The sequence below is a fragment of the Mastomys coucha genome, unplaced genomic scaffold (assembly GCF_008632895.1).
Source record: "Mastomys coucha isolate ucsf_1 unplaced genomic scaffold, UCSF_Mcou_1 pScaffold21, whole genome shotgun sequence".
Classification (NCBI taxonomy): Eukaryota; Metazoa; Chordata; class Mammalia; order Rodentia; family Muridae; genus Mastomys; species Mastomys coucha.
The window spans coordinates 140,361,293-140,377,219 of NW_022196904.1; the positions used below are offsets into that span (position 1 = coordinate 140,361,293).

Genomic DNA, 15,927 nt, shown 5'->3' on the forward strand with positions numbered 1-15,927 from the left:
TTGTCCAGCGGATCCTTATAATACACCAAGTTTTCTTCACTTTCATTTAATCTTCAGAGTCCTAAAGGGTTTTCATAGATGAGAAATTCTCCAGTGTTAATGTTCTCAGGAGTCCCTGCGTAGTGAGGAGAGGCAGCTTCAAGCTCAGTTCTCAGACTCTTTTTTTTTTTTGATTTTGTTTTTGTTTTTGTTGTTTGAGACAGGGTTTCTCTGTGTAGCCCTGGTTGTCCTGGAACTCACTCTGTAGAACAGAGTTCTCAGACTCTTAAGTGCCTCTCTCTTTAATGCAGAGCAGGTACAGGTTCACAAGAGGGCGTGGGGTCAGGACACACTAATGAACTTGAGCAAAATGTTGGGGAGACAGTAAGCTATGAGTCTGGCTGAGACTTGGAAATGCCTTAATATACTCAGAGAGGCTGGGCGGTGGTGGCACATGCCTTTATCCCAGCACTTGGGAGGCAGAGGCAGGTGGATTTCTGAGTTGGAGGCCAGCCTGGTCTACAGAGTGAGTTTCAGGACAACCAGGGCTATACAGAGAAACCCTGTCTCGAAAAACAAAACAAAAAAACCACTCAGAGAAAGTTCAGTGCTTCTAAAACACTCCCTACTAAACTCTACGAGGCAGGAAACACTGTCACACTTACGTTGCATCAAAAGGTCCTCTCAACTATTATATCTGCCTGCACTAAGGGACCAGGAAGGGAGCTTGTATCTGTTCTGGTCTTGGTCAAAGTGACACCTAACCACACTTTCTTTCGAAAAATAACTTTTATTAGTGGCATGTTAAAGTTAATCAGTTTCTTCCCAGAGAGAATAGGGAATCCCTGCTAGACTGAAGAGCTGAGCAGACACATCACGGCAGCCATGCCATTTCCAGGGTGCTGACAGGTGCACAGTGTGCTCCCGCTGAGGAGATTGCTGTCTGCGTCATGCTCACCACCCAGAACATTTGATTCACTGTGCTTGGGACTGTCCCAAGGCACTGGCAGCCACTCCTTAGTGACTCATGGTGCTCTCTCTTCAGCCATCTGCCACCCCGCTGTTGGAGAGGCTGGAAATGTCATGTGCCCTATCAAGCTCCAGTGAGGACAACTGGGGCTGGTTCAGGTAGGGCTAGCTTCTGGGAGCCAAGAAAAATCCCAGACATTAAGAAACTCCAATAGACTACAGCTTGGGCAGCAAGGGAGCTCTGCAAGTGCCCAGATATGTGTTGGAGAAGCTTGAGCTTTCTGGAAAGATCCACTTCCCCCTCACAGGCAAAGAGCACCTTCTTGAACATCTTGCCCAGTGTTCTTGTGACTAAGAACGAACTCTGTAACATTTTGAGCTGCACCTGGACTTGGGTCTTTCTGACACCTTTTTTTTTTTCCCAGCCCTTCCTGCCCTCCCCCAGCCTAGCCTCTGCAAATGACCATTCTCCCAATCCAGATGGCCCTCCAAATCTAACAGTTTCTTTCTAGCCTTACATGATGGAGACTGGGAAAGTAGGTTCCTCAAGGCTTCAATTTTCCCTAGTCTTAGTACAGGCAAGCATCTCTCATCGCTTCAGAACCCGACCCTCAACCAAGCATTCATTGACTTACTGATCAAGGCAACAAAAGGAGGGACAGACTGCATAAGTTTTCCATGTCTACATCTAATTGATTAAGTGAGGTCTCCACACCAGCAGCTCAGCTTCACGTCTAGGCTAGCAAGGTAGGTCCCTTGTCTTGGTTTCACAAAGGTCAATGCCGGCCTGCAGCTTGCCATTCTTCACTGCTGCCCAGGGCATGGAGGCAGAGGTCCACTTTGCCACCCAGTCTCCTGTTTTGTTGACCAAGATGAGGCCACCTAGACCTTTGAGCTTTGACTTCATATAATCCAATGCCAACTCAGCAGCCTCCTCTACGGTCTTTCCTGAAATGAAAAGGAGAAATTGAGAAACAGCATATGTGACAATTTTCAGAGGCTCCCATGTTTGGATACCCGGACCTCAGATGTGCCACTGATTTGAGACACTGTGAAATATGGGTAGAGAAACAGGGTTTCTGGGGAAGGGGGTAGGGACCAGCCCTGCTCCCTGTACTATCTGTTTCCTGGTCTACTGAGATATGAGCATGCAAGTCCTGAACTCTACCCGCCATAAAGCTTCCCACCACCGTGCCTTCGCCATCATGAAGGACCATAACTCCCTTAAACTGTGAGCCAAACAAACCTCCTTAAGGGGCTTCTTGACAGGTGTCTGGTTACACTGACCAGCAAAGCAATACAATTTGCAAGCTTCAGCTCCTTACTGGGACAGAAACATCTTCCCTTTTACATCCATGGCCAAGGTTGACCATGGTCTCTATTGCTTTGTCTTCTATGATGTGAAAGAGAACGGCAGACAGGCATTGTGTATGTGCTCATGTGTATGCTCACACACATGCACAGAAGCCAGGATAGCATATGTCTCACTCCATCATGTTCTGCTTTCATCTCTTGAGATAGGGTTTCTCACTGAACCTGGAGCTTGCTGGTCGTCCTGCCCCTTCCGCTCATACTGTCACCCATCAAATCCTAGTGATTCTCCTGTCTCTACCTCCACAGTGCTGAGGGAGCTATTGGCATCTGCACAGCCATATCTTTTTATATGTCTTTGGGGTTTGAACTCATGCTTGTTCTGCAAGCACTCTTCCTGAGAATACAGAGACATTTCCTCAGCTCAGAGAACAGTATTCCAGAACAGTATGCTAAAGGTTTTTTGAGTTCAGAACCTACCAGGTATTAGAAGAATGTGAACAACCTTGGGGCAGGATTTGTGGCAAGTGTGTTTCCATACACTACCCTGGCAGTGGTCAGATACCATCTATCTGCTTGTCTTCACTAGCTGTGCCCTTGTTTCACAGCCCACATACCTTGTTCTACATGGAAGAGGGCGAGTCTGGCCAGATTCACCTTCAGGATACTTTCCCCATGTCCTGTGGTTGAGACGGCTCCAAGGTTATTATCTGCGTAACCTCCAGCTCCTGCTCAAAAAAGGCGATTGGTTATAACTGAGCAACAACAGTCAAAAAGTTAAACACAAGGCTCATGTTACACAATATTATATCCTAGAGGTGTAGACAGGTCAGAGCCATATTCATGATGCGGTGATGTACAAGTGTAAAAAAGCACACCTGTAAACAAATCTCTAATACACCATGATGACTTAAAAGCAATTCTGTCTGTTGAAGAGAGAACTATTCTGGTCTACCCATATAACAGGATCTGGGGCCAACATGACTTTGATAATATTTCTCCCGTAGTCTTAGACTAAGCAATTCTACAGTCATCTCTCCATCATTCCTGATCTGTTCACACAGGGTCCCACACCCTGGCAGGCTTCACCTTTACTCTGCTCTAGTTGGTGCAGAAGCATCATATTGACACGTGCTGTATTTAACAATGCTGGGTATTGAGGAAGGTTTTAGAAGGGCAGCTCTTGGCTGAGTGTTATCGTTTCTCAGGCTGTTTGAAAGCAGGTAACTCCATGGTTCTGGTTCTGGGACAGACTAGGTAAGGAGTACAAAGTCTTACAATAGGAGAAGATGGCTTTTCCCTTTAAGCCGCTGCTCTGTGGTGAACCAGCATCAATGAGGCCCTACTGTTTGGAAGCAGCCAAGTCTTCATTTTCTTCACAGTTCCTTCAGAGTAATAAAAGGCCAGGGTGACCATGTTTCCTGGGGTGGGCACCCCCATTTTTCGGGATGGTAACTGCACTGCAGAGGAAGTGTTACTGTGTACCTAGTGTTACCTATGGAATGTTCTAGAAGGACAGGTGAACCTTTCTGGGGAATGCTGATCAGAAAGGTCAGGATAAGCATATTTGGTACCCACAACCATTACAGGGGCTTCTGGAATTCAGGTCACAGATGTTTTCCCTTCTTAACACTTTACCATAAAAACTCACAAAGCCTGAACCTAATTCCTAGGCTCTGAGCCCACCTGGCTCTGGGGCCTGGCCAGATCTCAGCTGGATGCAGAATGTACTACTGAGCAGCCATATTTTGGCAGGGATTTTGCTAAGGAGAAAAAAGATGAGTGCTTCATAGGTGTCAGGCCTCTGCCTCCGAGTGCTACACCAGCTCAACAGGCAGGTCTCTGATTTTTAATGAGGCTCAAGAATGTCCTTCGAGGCCACTGCTGTATAAGGTACAAAGAGCTGTCAAGAGGGTAAATTATCAGTAAGAGTAGCACAACACATACACAACGTCAAGTTTTCTGCTAGAAGTACAAGCTTCTCCTTTGGGCAGATAACAATTTAGCATTTCTTGGAATGTCTTTCAGCTGTAGGGGTTTGTGGAAATTCCTACAAGAAGGTGCAAATCTACACACGCTCCTACCTATGCAAGGTGAGTCCCCAACTCGGCCAACCATTTTATTGACAATCCCCCCAGTAGAGGTTGCATATGCCAAGTTTCCTCTGCAGTCCAAGGCAACAGCACCCACAGTTCCTGAATTTCTGTCAAAAATCAGCAGAAAAGGGGAGAGAATGAAGATGAGAAACAGCCCCCAAATAACACTGTCACTTAAATCCCATATTATATGTCAAGATTCTGGGCTCAAGGAAACATTGTTTCTTATTCTACATGTCACTAGCAGGCAGGTTTCTACATGGCCCCTTACAAAGAGTGCATCTGGGCTGGAGCGATGGCTCAGCTCTTAAAGGCTAGGTTCACAACCAAAAATATGAGTCTGTCCATCCCAGCTGTCAGGAGGGAGAGGCAGAGGCAGGTGGATCTCTGAGTCTGAGGTTGGCTTGGTATATAGAATGAGTTCCAAGCTAAGGCCACATAGTGAGACCCTATCATAAAAATTTATTCATTTTATACATTTCTTTTATGTTTGTTGTAGCTACCAGAAAAGACTAAATAGCACACGTGCTTCTTATTGAGATGGACACATGCACAAATTTAAGCCTTTCAGAGATGGCTCTAAGTCACTGGCTACCTTCAGAAGGTAGAGGCAAAGAAGTGGACTGCTGCCACTTCAAGGGAACATGATGTAAGTGCTTCATGGTGTAAGTACTCTAAAAATTACCTTTTAGATACCCCTCCCCTTAACTAAGTCCTTCTGTTTTATTTTTCCACATTCCACAAAAGTATGCATTTCTGATGTTGACAGGTGCACAGCCAGTCTTTGGGCCCAGACAGGCAAAAAAGCCTTTTATTTCTGGAGCCTGTAGCGTGTTAGTGAGAGGAACAGAGGCCAGGGTTATCGGCCAATTCTGAGTGCCAAAGGTGACCCGAGCATTCTATAATTAACTTTTCTGACTGCTCTAAGTTGCAGGGTCCAGGGAAAGAGGCCACTTATCTACATCTAAGAGCAGTGCTGGCCGGTGCAGATGTATGGTTAGAGTTGTTGTTCTGTTTAGTGCTGGCATGGAGTCCAGGGCTTTATGCATGCACGAAGCATGCACCTACCACCAAGCCACACCCTCAGCTCATACACAAATCTCAGAAAGCAGCTTTGAAAACAAGCACAAGGCACCGATCCAGCAGCCTTACTCCACTGACTGCAGTCTGTAGAGAGACAAGCCTTAAGTCCTAGTCTCTGGGAAACTGAGGCAGGAGGATTGCAAATTCCAGGCTTAAACTGGGGTATATAGCAAAATCCTATTTCAGAGCAAGTAAGAAGAATCATAGTATGTTACTATCTCCAATCTCTTATATTTTTGGTTGTGAACCTAGCCATCTCTCCAGCCCATCCAATCTCATAATCTGGGAAGGCATCAGATTATTACCTCAGAGATTTGCATATTATACCCGCCTAGCCTCTCTGCCTCAGACCTACCAAAACTGATTCTTTAGGAAAGGGAAACACACACACACACACACACACACAAACACACAAGCGTATGTGTGCATATAACACATATATGTATACACACATATACATATATGTATATAATACATGTATGTATATTTAGTCTGAATACACACACACATACACATATATATACATATACATATGTATATATATACATATATACACACACACACACACACACATATATATATATATATATATATATATATATATATATATATATCTGCCTAAGTTATTTGAACGTTGGTGTCTGGTAAACTAGGGACTCAGTAGTGTTATAAGACTGAATTCTATGCAATTATGAGCTCCTGTATCCTACTGGATTACTATTAGGTTTTTGAGCTAGGGTCTCACTCTACAGTTCAGGCTGTCTTGAAACCTGCTCTCTCAGTCTCTTCCTCCTGATGGCCAAAGTGTGTGTGTGTGTGTGTGTGTGTGTGTGTGTGTGTGTGTGCGCGCGCGCCTCCTAGCCCATCTAGCAATCTCCTGCTTAACTGTGCCAGAGGAGAACCCTGTCAGACTGACCTGTTATCCATCAAGGAGGTGTAAGTAAGGGCAAAGTTAGGGTTAAGGAGAGTTGCCTCTCCCCCGCCCCCAAGAGTTTTGATTCCTTAGGGAGTACAGGTGAGGGGACACTGCCCAACTCTCCAGCTGTTCTAACTGCAGAAGTCTGGGTGGCATCTGGGACTTACTTAGGGCAGTCAGCTTTCTGCGCCCCCTTCTCAAGCTTCTCTTTCTCCAGGTGCTTCTTGGTTCTCTCCGTTATCAGTTTTTCTACAGGAGTCTGTGGAATCCCCATCTCTACTGCAAATTTCTCTGCACCATGGCCAGTCAGAAAGCAATGAGGAGTCTAAGCCAGGGTAGGAAGGGACAGAAAAGGTTGCATTTTTAAACTTAAATATATATGTATATATATTTAAGTTAATATATATACCTGTTCTATGGTGTGGAAATAGTTACTATATTTTTAGTGTTAAAAGGCTCCAAAGTGGAAATTGAACTGGTTCCTTCCCCTTTTTTTCCTTCATGTTGGTAGTCAACCTCAGAGACTTGGTGAGCCCCAGTAGGTGATCTGTCACTGAGCTGTGCCCCCAGTTGGCCTAAGAAGGCCAGGAGATAACAAAGTCAGCACATGTCACCCAGCTAGTCCTAACAGGACCAAAGCCAGTGGCATTGACTCCAGTGGCATTATGCTTGTCCCTGGGTGTGTTTAGAACAGCGATCTCCTGCACTGTTCACAGTCTGGCCTGTTCACCCAGAAGTCTAGCAGTGGCAGCTTCTCAGGAAGCATTGTTTTCAGCACACATACCTTTTCCATAACAAGCCTTGCAAGTTTAACGGGATTTGCGATACAGCGCACGGCAGACACTGCTCCTGCAGACAGGTCCTTCCCATCCATGATACTAGCATCCATTTCAATATCACCGTTAACATTCAGGACAGACCCATAACCTAGTCCAAGAAGAAGTTGGAAAGCAAGAGTGAAAAATTTATAAAAGACTCCAGATTTTCTACCAACCTACCTCTTTCAATACACCTCTGTTCTACCGTAGAGGAACACTGAACAAACACATCTGACTTGGTACCTATTGATTTGGATATGGTTTGTCTCCCACAGGTCTCCAGGACTGTAACATTGTTGTAGGGGAACCTTTAAGAGGTGGTACTAATAGAAGATAATTAGGTTAGAGTGCTCCACCTTCATGCATATGAAGGTCTTATATGAACAGTTTTTTCTTAATTCAATAAAGGTCATTTGTAAAATCCTACAGGCAATATCATACTTTATGGTGAGAGCCCTAGTACAACAGCTGGGAAGGAACCAGTTCAATTTCCACTTTGGAGCCTTTTAACACTAAAAATATAGTAACTATTTCCACACCATAGAACAGGTATATATATTAACTTAAATATATATACATATATATTTAAGTTTAAAAATGCAACCTTTTCTGTCCCTTCCTACCCTGGCTTAGACTCCTCAAGGATGTTTGCTCTCATTATTCCTACTGAATCATACCACTCAACGGCCTAGCCTCTATATTATATTGGAGACACCTCTATGGGCTGGTGTGTTTGTAGATACGTGTAACCTTATAACCTTGGTGCCCATGAGGCTGGCATAGGAGGACTACATGCTAGAAGCCAACCTGGGTTACACAATGAGTTTCAGGCCAGCTTGAGCTGCACAGTGAGAGCTTGTCTCCACAAAGAAAACAAAGTATGAAGACTAAGCGATATAAAAGTAGAGGGCAGGAGGCTGGGGGTGGGGGAAAGAGGAGGAGTAGGGAAGTTGGAGAGGGAAGAGAGAAGGCAATGGGGGAGTAAATGATTAAAATATATAAACAGGCATGAAAATGTCAAAATGGAACATGTTATTATGCTTAATTACTATATGCTAATAAAAGCTTAAAAAACAAGCAACCCAAAATTTCAGTTTAAAAGCAGTCCAGGGCAGGCTGTATGAGTCATTGGTGAAACCATTTCCCATGTAAGCCACAGGAGCCAAGTTCCATTGCTATTTCTAGAACCCACAGTGGAAGGAGAACTGACCCTGAAAACTGTCCTCTGACTTTTACTCACATGCCATAGTACATGTGTACCATTCTCCTCCTCCTCCTCTTCTTCTTCTTACACACACACACACACACACACACACACACACATGCACTCTCACTCATACAGCACTCTCACATATAATAAAAAATAATTTGTTATAAAAGAAACCTAGTCTTTGCTCCTTTTCTTTTCTTTTTCTTTCTTTCTTTTTTTTTTTGGTTTTTCGAAACAGGGTTTCTCTGTGTAGCCCTGGCTGTCCTGGAACTCATTCTGTAGACCAGGCTGGCCTCGAACTCAGAGATCCACCTGCCTCTGCCTCCCTAGTGCTGGGATTAAAGGCGTGCGTCACAATCGCCCGGCCTTTGCTTCTTTTCATAGCAACCAAAGAGATTAAGTCAATATACAAAAATCAGTAGTATTGTTTCATAAGCAAATGACACAGAAAACTTCCTTAGTTTGCAATTGGTATAAGTTAATAAGAAAGAACAGTTAAGAGAAAGACTAAAGATATTGTCCAAACTGAACAAGTGGTACCAGGTAGATAGGGGTGAGCTGGGTGAAGATAGCGTACAGAACCTAACAAAAGAGCTAACACCTGCTTGACTGGAGTCCTAGGAGGAGGGAGGGGAGGCCTAGGGCTAAAAAACAGTCAAGGAAATGATGGCTGAAAACTGTCCATATTTGACAAACGGTCTAAATCTATGTATTCAAGAGGCTGAGCAAACTCCCAATACTATTAAATACAAAGAAATTCACAGTAAGACATCATAATCAATATAAAAATGTCTTAAGGGGCCAGGGATGGTAGAGTGCTTTGCAAGGATTCAATCCCAAGCACTAGAAAAACAGTCTTGAAAGTAGCAAGAAAGAAATGACACCTTACCTATGGGGGTGGGGGGAACCAATTATAATGACAAAGGATTTCTCAGCAGAAACCATGGAGGCCAGAAAGAGGTACCGCATTTTCCAAGGACTGGAAGAAAAGAACTATCAAATCAGAATTCTGTGTCTGACAAAATACCATTCATACATGCTTGTGAAGTCTACCTAGACCGTACTAGTCTGTTTGGGCTGCTATAACAGGACAACCCAGACTTGGTCGCTTACACAACAAAAAGTAATTTTCCAATCTGAAGACTGAAAAGCTCAAAGTTTAAGTGCCTAAAAGGTTGACCTTTTCGTCAGTTTGGCTTGTAGGTATGGAGTTACCATTTCACTATGCAGGCCAATGGTCTTTCCTTGTGTCACACAGGGTGGGTAAACTCTAGCCAATTAGTGACCATTTTTTTGTGTGTGTTCTTATGAGTGCTGGCATTGTGTACTATGGAGGCCAGGGGAACACTTTTAGGTGTCTGTTCTCACCTTCCATCTTGTTTTAGACAAGTCAAGTGTTCACCACTGTGCACATCAGGCTGTTTGGCCTATGAACATCTGCTGATTCTCCTGTTTCCACCTCTCATTGTATTATAGGAGTTCTGATATTACAGACGTGGTCTATTGTGGATTTGTGTAGGTTCTAGGCATCCACATTTAGGTTCTCACAACTGAGCATTTTATTCGAGAAGCCATCCCTAGCTTTAAAAAAAATTTATTTCACGTGTGTGGGCATTTTTCTGCATGTATGTCTGTGTACCAAGTATGTGCCTGGTGCCCTTGAAAGCCTGAAGAGGTTGCCAGACCCCCTGAAACTGAAGTGTCTGTAGACAGTTGTGGGTTCTAAGAATCAAACTTAGGTCCTCTGGAAGACAGCCAGTGCTCTAATCATTGAGCAATCTCTCTAGTCTCTTTGATTCTTTTTGTAAGAATACTAATCCAATTAGAGCAGAACTCTGTACCATGCCTTCACTCAATGTGAACAATTTCCTTAGTGGCTCCATCTCTAGACACTGGCACAGTGGAGAATTCTGGCTTCAACATTAGAGTTTTGTAGGGATACAAACATGGGTACAAAAATTGAGGCTAAAGTACAGATGGAGGAGAATAGAATCTGCACAAGAGGATGGAACTTGGTAGAGTGGCTGAGAGAGACATTGAAGCAGAGAGGCAACAACAGAAGGAGGAATCCTGCAAAACCAAGATGGAAGACCAAGCTGCAGAGAGAGTGAAAAATATAGGCAAATGCAGCCGCTGGGAATAAGCAGAAGAAACATATTCTAAGTATTACCATTTCATTTTCAGACTCTAATTAATTATAGGGAAAAACTAACTTCAAGGTCCCAAGCCCCAGGGGAGCTGGGGACTTCCCAATCTCTGAACATCTATTATGAGGAAATAGTTGTCTGAATGCAGACATCTCAGAGATAACGTAAGAAGTCAACTGGCTGAGTCCAGACACCTCAAAGACAACTTCTCCATCTTTCTGGCAGGGTCAAACTAAGTTCATGTTACCAGGCTCAGGAACCTATTCCTATCCTGATTGATGGAAACTCCCTTGCTAAACCCCTTATGCCAAAATGTGATTGGACAATGCTACAGCTCCCCCTGCTCTCCCTTGCTCTATGAGTTTATCCTTTAAATATACTGTACAGTGGCCTTTCAGGGTTGTAGTTTGGCTCCCAAGGCCATTCTGTAACCCCGATCCATTAGTAGCATCTTGATTACAAAAAGTTTTTGCATTGACCTGGCGTTTGAGTTATGTTGGGTTTAAGCAGACCCCTTGACACAGCAGGCTCGCCTTCTTTTCTTTGGTGTCTTAGTTTATGTTTGGTGGTTGTTGCAAAAGTGATGAGATCCTGAAGTTGTTCCCAGTGTTCACAGAAAGGAAAATGGAAAACAACTGTAAGGTGGAACTTAATGTGTTATCACAACTAATCACAGAAAGGTAAGAGCTCTACATTTTGTCTCCATTGCTAAAATGCTTTTTTTATTGCCGGGCTGTGGTGGCACACGCCTTTAATCCCAGCACTTGGGGGGCAGAGGCAGGTGGATCTCTGAGTTCGAGGCCAGCCTGGTCTACAGAGTGAGTTCCAGGACAGCCAGAGCTATACAGAGAAACCCTGTCTTGAAAAACCCAAAAAAAAAAAGCTTTTTTTTTATTAGATAGTGATTAGTTATATACACAGAACAACCTCAAGGGTAAAGTCCTCAAATTCTGCACAAAGATATATACTCAATACTGTTGATAAAGTAAAACAGACTTCTACAACCAATGCTCAAGTAACTTAGATGATGGAATAAAGAGCAAACAGGAAAATGAGGGTAAGTAGACCCAAAAACATAATAGTTGATATAAGCCCGTATCAGTAGTTGTATAAAATGTAAATATCCTAAATGGATTCATTGAAAGGCAGTGTGGTTCAATTTTTTTTTTTTTTGGCCCAACAGGGAGAAAATATCTACAGACCAAATTAATATATGTAATAAAAGATGTCTGTCTAGAATATATAAGTAACGTATGAAACTTTGTAATAAGGGGGAATAGCAGACACACCAGCAGTCTGTTGTTCTAGCAGAAGCTGGTAAATTATGTTCCCCAGAGTTTTCTGACCGCCCTGACAGGCACGTGGGACGCTGTGTGGTGACAACACACTCCTAGCTGTTATGCCATCACACCAAGACCAGCTAGACATCATTGTGATATTCCAGGTGACTTTGGCATCATTATAATCTTCTGATGATAAAATCATACACCCATAGGTGCCACAGCAAATGGAACCATGTCCAAATTAGGAAGACAAGAAGTGGCTGCCTGGTTCCTGAAGATCTCCCTTCTCTGTGAAAATGAGTGTAGAAATGGTCCTGCAGATGCAAAGCTTCAGGATCCTCATGACACAGGGTAATAACAGGATATCCTAGAGAAGTCCCAGTGAGGATCCAGTACTGATGCTGTAGCAGAAGCCAGAGGCCTTGAACCAGACCAATGGCTCACTGTAATGAACATTTGCAAGTGAAGATGTTTGGACAGAAGGGTATACTTCGGGACACACTGTGACACATTACAGCTTCCACAACGAGATGATTGTTTTTTTTTGTTTTATTTTTTATTTCATTTTTGTTTTTTAATTTCATTTTTGGGGGAGGTTACAAGGGCAGAGGGTGGATATGAAGGAACAGGGAGATGAGTAGGATTAGGTTGCATGATGTGAAATTCATAAAGAATGAATAAAAAGTTAAAAAGTAAAAGAAAAACAAAACCAAAACAAAACAGAACAAAACCCATCAGTATGTTTGTGTGCTCAAAGAAAAAGGGAGACAGCATTCACAGCCACAAAGTCTGGAAGTTCCTGATGTACTTAGGTTAAATATACTCTTGTCATACAAGACCACAGCCTTTCTTGAGTGCCTGAGAAGTAAAGTTTGTGTTCAAGTAAAAATCCTCTCCTTGTGTTTACAGAGGAGATTTAATGCATTGGCGGGTGGCCCCCCGTTCAGCTGGTGAATAGCCTGCTACAAATAGTGGCACATCTACCTGGAGGGTCCAGTCTTTGACACTGTAATGCCATTGTTATCTCCTAAGTTCACACTCAAGAGCCACATAATTTGAATTTAAAAAATGTAGGAGGCTGGAGAGATGGCTCAGAGGTTAAGAGCACTGACTGTTCTTCCGGAGGCCCTGAGTTCAATTCCCAGCAACCACATGGTGGCTCACAACCATCTGTAATGGGATCTGATGTCCTCTTCTGGAGTGTCTGAGGACAGCTACAGTATACTCACATACATAAGATAAATAAAAATCTTTAAAAAAAAAAGAAAAATCCAGGTTTTAAGCAAGTTTGTTGGGCTCCCTTTTCTGAGATGAGCACACCTGCAATCAGAATACTGTTAGCTCTAAAAGGGAGCACTCACTGATCCCTGTGGCTACGTAAGCAGAGCCCACATGCAACAATCACAAGGCTACCAAGTCATAAGGTGCCATTGTGACAATGGCAAAGGCAAAGCTACAGGCGTAAGAAACAGTTGCTAGTGGAGTCTAGGCTGCATGAAGTGTAGCCTCAAAGGGCTGTGGGCAGCAGGACTTTTTCATATCTTCATTGCAGCAGTGGTTATTATACTATATGTTTGTCATAGGCAGAACTATACAGTGGGAAGAAGAGCTTGATGCAAGTAAATATATGGTATTAAAACATCAGTAAAACTGTATGGGACTCTGATAGAGACTTCTAAATTTGACGACACCCCAGAGTCACCTGGAGGTTTCAAAACAAAAGCAAGAAAAGAAATTCCTAGCCCCTATTCATAAACTTTTCATTTTGGCTATCTTCTAAACATTTTACATAAATTTATTATGAATACAATTTTGTGTGCTTCAAAGTGAATGTCAAGTTTCAATGTTCTGTATAGTATCATTAGAAAAATATGTAGAAAAAACCAGTGTTTCCCTTTCTTTACTGAAGGAGTACTCTGGCCCTATCATATGCAGCAGGCTATTTTTTCTTTGTTTTTGTATTTGTATTTTATGAGTATGAGTATGAGCATTTGCCTGTATGTATATATGTCCACCTTATGCATGCCTGGGGTTCTCAGAGGTGAGAAAAAGGATCGGAACCACTGGGAAGTGGAGTTACAGTTGTGAGCCACCATGGAAGATTTTTATCTTATAGATGTAAAAGACTTACAAATGTTAATCATTACTTTAGATGTTGCAAGAAATTAAAAAGCAGATAAAGAAAATGATCTTGCTATCTCAAAGGATCTGACATGTTATCAAACCAAATTATAGCAAAAACAAAGGACTAGTAAATACAGCTTAACTTCTGTGAATGCAAAAGGTAATTATTTAGTTGCCCATTAAGTAAATCTTTAAAGAATATTTTTAAGTTGAGTGTGGTGGCCTGTGCCTGTAGTTTCAGCCACTCAGGAGGTAGAGATGAGAAGATCATTTGAGCCCTAGGAGTTTGAGGCCAGCTATGGAAAATGCCAGACTCCATCTCAAATAAATAAATAAATAAACAAAAATAAAAATAAATCTAGCATAGACATCTAGAAGCTCAATTTTTACAGTGTTATTTAATGTTACTTTTTAATGAACTAAATGTTAAGGAACAAGTTCTGAATATAAAATCAAGTTCACATTCAAACATGAATAGAAACACAGTTGACATTTTCACATACACGCAGACAAGGTTTACAGATGCTAGTAAGGTCATGGAACTCTTATCAGAACCCAGTGTTAGGTTTTTGAAGATTCCAAATAATTACCCAGAGGATCTTAGCAGAGGCCACTGGGATACTGTTTTGACCACAGCTGGAAGCAGCAGATGGAAAAGACAGATGAGTTCAGGCTACTCATCTTCAGGCATCTGGAAGTGGGAGACCCACAGAGAAGCAGCCTTGGGGAGCAGCTGCGGCAGTTCCCTGATCTGCACTCCCTCAGCTAGTGTGGAGGAGGTACCCCGTTAGGTTATAGTCCATCACCGGAGGGATCCTTTTAGGTTAGAGGTCACCAGAGACCTAAATGAACCAGCTTCTTTAAGGAAAAGGTTCTGAAGTCTAGAAACAACCATGAAAGGGGACTGAACTGTCTCAATCCATAGATAGATCAGAGTGCCTAACAAAGTCAAGGAGACAGAGAAAAACAGTTCCCCGAGGCTGTCTCTCTGCTTCTATCCCACTTCCAGATTCCTGAAGATGAGTAATGCTGAAAAGAAGGAGATCAGAGGTTGAGCGGCTGAAGTGGGACTGGTAACTCGACTCTGTCTTTCCCTTCTGCAGTTTCCAGCTGAGGTATCCTCTGCAGTTTCCAGCTGAGGTATCCCAGTATGCCAGCACCCTCTGCTAAGATCCTCTGGGTAAATATGTGATGATTAATTGGCTAAGATATCCTGAAATTTTTTTTTTCCCAAGACAGATGGTGTGTGGGTGGTACAGTTCTTAAAAGTATTTTAATCTTAAGATCTTAGGTTCTATTTAAATACAAAAGAAATGAATGCTTTCCCAGTAAATTAATCTTCAGTGTTCTGAGAGATAAGCAAAACAATGCTTACTTTACAGCACTATAGAGTGAGTTAATCTTTTGAATTTCTTAACCACTGCTACCTGGGTCTCATAGACACATTAGCTATGATGATTATTATCCTAGAGCATGGCCAAACACAAAATAACTCACTCTGACTTACATGACTTTTAGGAAACACAAACTCACTTCTTCTTCTGAAGGCATGGAAAGGAGTTTTGGGCTTTCCCTCAGCACTCCCCTTCCAATGGTGATGTGTGAGTCCCCTCCCCACAGAAGCTCTGGCAGACAGTGACCTTCTGACACTAGCCACCTGAACAGCCTGACCCCACCAGTTAAGGGGCTTAGTCCCACAGCATTGCTTCCTTACTTCAGATGCCAATTTTTAAACAGTAGCTTCTCTATAATTTCTGTCAAACAACTGCAAGTCAGTCTCTCAAAACCCCTGCTAGGGCTTACTTTTCTAGAGTAGTTCATAGACTCAGATGTCTATGTATATACATCTGTTATATGTTATATGTGTGTTATATAAAGGGGCAGTTGAGCAATGAGATGAAGAAACACACAGGGCAGGGTCTGAAATGGTGCTGGGTGCTGGGTGCAGGGTGCAGGGTGCTGGGTGCAGGGTACAGGGTGCAGGGTGCTGG

At 42.9% G+C, this 15,927-nt stretch overlaps 1 protein-coding gene and 1 long non-coding RNA gene across 2 annotated transcripts in view; both read right to left on the bottom strand.

Annotated features, from left to right (window-relative positions):
• Positions 1-759: 759 nt before the first annotated feature.
• Positions 760-15,927, bottom strand: part of Asrgl1 (asparaginase and isoaspartyl peptidase 1) — a 16,997-nt gene continuing 1,829 nt past the window's right edge. Inside the window, exons 3-7 of the mRNA XM_031389638.1 lie at positions 7,139-7,281; positions 6,522-6,679; positions 4,344-4,462; positions 2,877-2,987; positions 760-1,896 (exon numbers count right to left, since the gene is read on the bottom strand). Of these exons, the coding sequence (XP_031245498.1) occupies positions 1,688-1,896; positions 2,877-2,987; positions 4,344-4,462; positions 6,522-6,679; positions 7,139-7,281 (740 nt within the window). The 3' untranslated portion in view covers positions 760-1,687. The remainder of the gene's footprint in view (positions 1,897-2,876; positions 2,988-4,343; positions 4,463-6,521; positions 6,680-7,138; positions 7,282-15,927) is intronic.
• Positions 14,316-15,927, bottom strand: part of LOC116103537 — a 2,571-nt gene continuing 959 nt past the window's right edge. The window contains exon 2 of the long non-coding RNA XR_004123498.1: positions 14,316-14,965. This is a non-coding gene — a long non-coding RNA (uncharacterized LOC116103537). The remainder of the gene's footprint in view (positions 14,966-15,927) is intronic.